This window comes from Parus major, chromosome 21, assembly GCF_001522545.3.
Source record: "Parus major isolate Abel chromosome 21, Parus_major1.1, whole genome shotgun sequence".
Lineage (NCBI taxonomy): Eukaryota > Metazoa > Chordata > Aves > Passeriformes > Paridae > Parus > Parus major.
Window position 1 is genome coordinate 6,996,994 of NC_031789.1, and position 5,141 is coordinate 7,002,134.

Genomic DNA, 5,141 nt, shown 5'->3' on the forward strand with positions numbered 1-5,141 from the left:
TATATTTTAATTTAATATATTTTAATTAATGACTGGCAACACTATTAATTCTGTACATACAGGTGTGTTTTGAAGGATTTAATGACTTGCAGTGCTTGCACAGATGCAACACTGGTAGAATCCACGTTGCTGCAGCGGAGCAGCTTCTCCATCATCCTCCGGTACCTGCAGGACCTGCAGGGGTGATGGGGGGCACAAGTGCCGGCTGTGTTTGCCCTGATCCCGCGGGGGTAACAAGCGATGGGCATTCACCGGCTTTGGTCGCAGGGACGTGCTCCCGGCCGTGGCCAGCGCTGAGCTTTGCCCGGAGCCGCCCGCAGCCCCGCCGGCCCCGACCCGCTCCTGTCGCCGGCTTCGGGGCGGCGAAGCCAAGGCGCCGTCCTGACCCGGCGGCGACCCCGAACTGACCAGACTGGGCCGGGCCGGGGGGTGGGAGGGTGGAGAGGAGAGGGTTTAGAAGGGCCCGCGGGGATGGGGCGAGCGGAGTGCGGGGCCATGGCCGAGACAGACCCCGGCGAGCGGCGGGCGGCGGGCACCGAGCGGGGCACCGAGCCATGCACCAAACCGGGCACCGAGCCATGCACCAAACCGGGCACCGAGCGGGACACTGAGCCATGCACCAAACCGGGCACCAAACCGGGCACCGAGCGGGGCACTGAGCCATGCACCAAACCGGGCACCGAGCGGGGCACCGAGCCATGCACCAAACCGGGCACCAGACCGGGCACCGAGCGGGACACTGAGCCGGGGACCGAGCCGGGGACCAAACCGGGCACCGAGCGGGACACTGCGGAGGGGCCACAGAAGCCTCCCTACTCGTACGTGGCGCTGATCACCATGGCCATCCGAGCCAGCCCCGAGCAGCGGCTGCCCCTGAGCGGTATCTACGCCTACATCGCGGAGCGCTTCCCCTTCTACCGCGGCCCCGGCCGCCGCTGGCAGAACAGCATCCGCCACAACCTCAGCCTCAATCCCTGCTTCCTACGGCTGCCCCGGGGCCGCGGCCGCGGCGGTGACTGGGCGCTGGACCCGGCTTTCCAGGACATGTTCCCGGGGGGGAATTACTGCCGCCGCCGCCGCCGCCGCCGCGACTGCTCCGGCCCGTCCGCATCGCCCCCGCCGCCCCCCGGGATCCCCGCGGGCCCCGCCGCCCCCCGGGCCCCGCCGCCCCCCGGGATCCCCCCGGGCCCCGCCGCCCCCCGGGCCCCGCCGCCCCCCGGGATCTGCCCGTGCCCCGCCGCTCTGTGGCTCCCGCCGCCCTGCGCCGTGCCCCCGCTGCCCTCCGGCTGCCCTCCGGGGCCCTGGGCAGCGCTGCCGGGCCCCGCCCGGGCCCCCGGGGCCGCCGCTGCCGCTCCCCGCCTGGGCGCTGCGCCCCGACGAGCTGGACACGGGGAGCTGCCGGCTGCCGCCAGGCTGTGCCCCACCTCCAGATGAGTGCCCGGCTCCGGGCGAGGCTCGGGGCGCTGCTGCATCGCCGCTGGGCTCCTGAGAGCCGCTGGAAGCCGCCGGAGATGCCGCAGGAAGAGCGGTGCGGGAGGCGCCTGCTGCGGAGGCTGAGATGCGCCCCTTGCCTCCCTCCTGCTGGCCCGGGGGGAGCGGACCGCGCTTCTCCACTGCTCCAAGGGTTTGGATTCGGGGGGGAATTGTGATTTTGTTGTTGGAGCCTCCAGGCAGCCTGAGAGGGAGCTGCGGCACCGAGCAAGCGAATCGGTACCGCGCGTCCTCTGAGCCTGAAAGCACAGGAGTCCTGCACACGCCAGTCCTCGCCTCATGCGGGGAAATGATTCTTTCAAGTGTCCTTAATTTGTTTTGGAGCTTTTCTTTCTAGGTCTGTGGAAAAGCAATATAGGTCTGTTTCGGGTGGAAAATACCTCAAACCAACAAAGCCAAAAGATACTTGGAGTGATACTGGAAATCTTGTGGGTTTGTACTTAAAGTGAATTTATACGGGATTTTTTATACGGGTCATTTTATATTGTTGCTGGTTACGTATGTTTGCATATGTTCATTGTTAACTTGTTTCTTATAAACGATGCTGTAATTACTGTGTAAGGATCTCTTCCCTTTTGATTTCAGGGGGAGTAGTTTTTATGTTTTTCCCTCAAAAAAAAAAAAAGGGTTCAGGGACAAAATGTGTTTCGAATAAGATCCATATTTTACATTTATGAGAAGAAGAGTTCAAATACTGTTATGTGAGGAGCAGCACTTGTTGTATGTTGTATTAATAAAGACTATTTCCTAAGAATTGTGGCTTCAGAAAGTGCTTAAATTATTTTGATGCTTTTCTTGAAAGAAGGTACAACTGAAATTCAGTTTAATAGTGGTTATTTTGTAACTTTTTTACTTAAAAAGTGATTCTAAATGCCATCTTTTAATTCCAACACCAACATGATGAAAACAGTGCTGGAAATGCAGTTTGATTTTCCATTGCCAGGCCCAGTGCACGGAGCCTCCTTAGGAGCCCTGTGGTGGGCCTGAGACCTGGCCCCAAGGGGGGCTTTTAAAGAGGTCTTTGCTGGGTGCCTTTGGGGTTGTTTTTTTGTTGTTGAGTTCAGGGGGGGGGGTTTGTTTGTTTGGTTTTGTTTGTTTGTTTTTTTAAGAAAACTTTCTCCTGTAGATGAGTTACAACTGTGCCCAATTCTGAAGGGCCAGGTAATAATTAATTGTGTCCAAGTGAGCTGTGGCTGTGCAGAGGTTGGGGGTTGTGGGGGGTGTCCCCTCACACCCCCAGACCCTTCACACCCTTCACACACTCAGACACCTCAGACCCTCATACTCCTCAAACCTTCATACCCCTCACATACTCACACCCTCACACCCTCCAGGCCCTCACACCCCCCAGACACCCGCAGACCCCTCGGAGCCCTCACACCCCCAGGCCCCTCACACCCGCAGACCCCTCGGAGCCCTCACACCCCCTCCAGGCCCCTCACACCCTTCACACCCCCTCACCCTCACACCCCCCAGGCCCCTCACACCCCCCAGACCCTTTGGACCCCTCACACCCCCAGACCCCCCAGGCCCCTCACACACTTCACACCCTCACACCCCCCAGGCCCCTCACACCCGCAGACCCCTCGGAGCCCTCACACCCCCAGGCCCCTCACACCCTTCACATCCTCAGACCCCTCACACCCCCAGGCCCCTTGGATCCCCGACTGGGCGGATTGGGGGCATCGGGAGGGTCTCCTGCCCACAAACCCTGGGTGCCCGCAGGCTCTCCTGCCCCGTGTGCCTGCCCGGGGATGATTTCTGCAGCGGCTGGCCTGGCCGGGAAGGGCCGAGGTGAGTTGTGACCATTTCTTCCACAAGGGCTGCGGAGGCTGGCTCGGGTGTGCTCCCACCAAATGCACGGGCAAGCTGCTTTTATGTGCCCTTAAGTAAAGATTATTCCCGCCGGGGTCGTTTCTCTTAAACACGAGAGGTTATAAGGTGTGTGTGAAGTGAGTTTCGTGGCCCGGGGTGTTTTGTGAGGGGCTCTGAGCCCTCGAGGCGCTCAGGCAGCTTCGGCTTTTGTGGGTCGGGAGTGAGGAATTTATCATCCCTCTGTGCTTTGTGTTGAGGTAGCGGCGATGGGCTGCAGGGCCCAGCCCAGACAGGTGGAACTCACAAATAAATCGCTTTTCCCATCCATTCGCGGCCATTTCCAGCAGCTCGCCGCTTTGCTCCGCAGCGTTTCCCTGTGCGGGTGCCGCTAGATGGGGCGTTCGTGCCGCACCCCGCCGGGACGGGCAGGGCTCCTCCTGAGACACCGGCCCCTCTGGAAAGGGAAACGGGAAATTCGCGTTGGAGCTACGCCAGAGAGACTCGGAAAGTCTGCACACGGAGAAGGGAATGTTCCAGCGCCGTTTGCACCTGCGGGGGTTCCTCCTGCCCACCCTCACCCAGCAGCATTCCCCATCGTGCTGGGCGTGGATAATTTTCCTTGAGGTGAGGAGGACTTCATGGTATTCCTAAAAAGAATAGTAGGGATGGCCTTGGCTGAGTTATTTGTGGGTCAAACGTTTGGATTGCAGAATGCGTGTTCCTCCTCCGGTTGCACCCGCCTGGGCTTTTTGTCCGAGCAAGTTTGGATAATGAGCCACAGCCCCAGCAGCAAACAGCTCAGTCTCTTACATGAGTGTTCTGATGCAAATGCCACACAAGAGTTAATCACCACTTCATCTGTCTGCCTTCTCCAGAGGCTCCTTCAGTTGTCAGCAGGGATGGTCTCTTACAAAGAATGATTCAGAGCATTTCGATAAAGGCCCTGCTCTGAATCACTACTTGTAGGAGCATCTTTCTTCATCAGTGATTTAAAAAGACAAAAAATTTAGGAGCCTGGGAAGGCTGTCTACTTCTGCCAGCAGAGAGAGAGGTGCTGGGAATCTCCCTCAGGCTCATTCGGGCACCCTCAAGCTCCCCACAGACCCTGCCTTGCTTCTGTGCCTAGAACAGAACACTGCAGCATGGGCTGTGCTCAAACCAGGGGATACCTCATGGTTTGCATGGTTTCCTTGGCAGCTCAGAAGTGCTGGGGCCTCTCCTGACTTCTGCTTCCCTCTGGAAGTCAGGGGTCTTGCTGGTAAGCTTCTCTCTGGGGTTTTTGGCTGCCTTTAGAAAACCTGACCTCTGCTTATTTTTCTCCAAGTTATAGCCTAAGGTCAACATTCTCATAGGTTTTATAAATAAATCCCAGCCCAGCACATCCCCTTGTGAACAGTACAGAGGCTTTGGGCAGGACAAAGGAAATTCAGCATTCCCCTTTCCCACCAGTAGATACCAGACTGTCTAATTCTTCTCCTTTGGGTGGCCTCATGTCTGTCCTTACTCCTTTGCCCTTGGTTTTAGCAATTAACAGTGGTTTTATGTGTTACTAACAGTAGACAAGCAGGACAATTTCTGTGCATGGGGCTGGGTTAGTACAGATGTAAAAAGCTTTTGATTGACCAGATCCAAGCATGGTGTAGGGAGGTTCTGGGCTGACCTCTCCGTGTGTTAATGCCTCCAGCTCATCCTGGGCTGGCACTGGCTCTGGGATGTGCCAGGTCGTTTGTGCCTTCACCGTGTGCACTGTCACCCTCTGTGGCTCAAGCTGTGCGCTCTCATCCCACCTGGATCCACTTTGGTTTTGGAGTGCTGGCCTCCAGAAGCACTGGCCA

The 5,141-nt window shown here is 58.1% G+C and overlaps 1 protein-coding gene across 1 annotated transcript; it reads left to right on the plus strand.

The window, feature by feature from the left end:
• The first annotated feature begins 471 nt into the window (after nt 1-471).
• On the plus strand, nt 472-1,434 carry LOC107213536 (forkhead box protein E3-like). The gene has a single exon (XM_015648035.2). It carries the CDS (start codon nt 472-474, stop codon nt 1,432-1,434), a length of 963 nt encoding a protein of 320 aa, XP_015503521.1.
• The last annotated feature ends 3,707 nt before the right edge of the window (nt 1,435-5,141 follow it).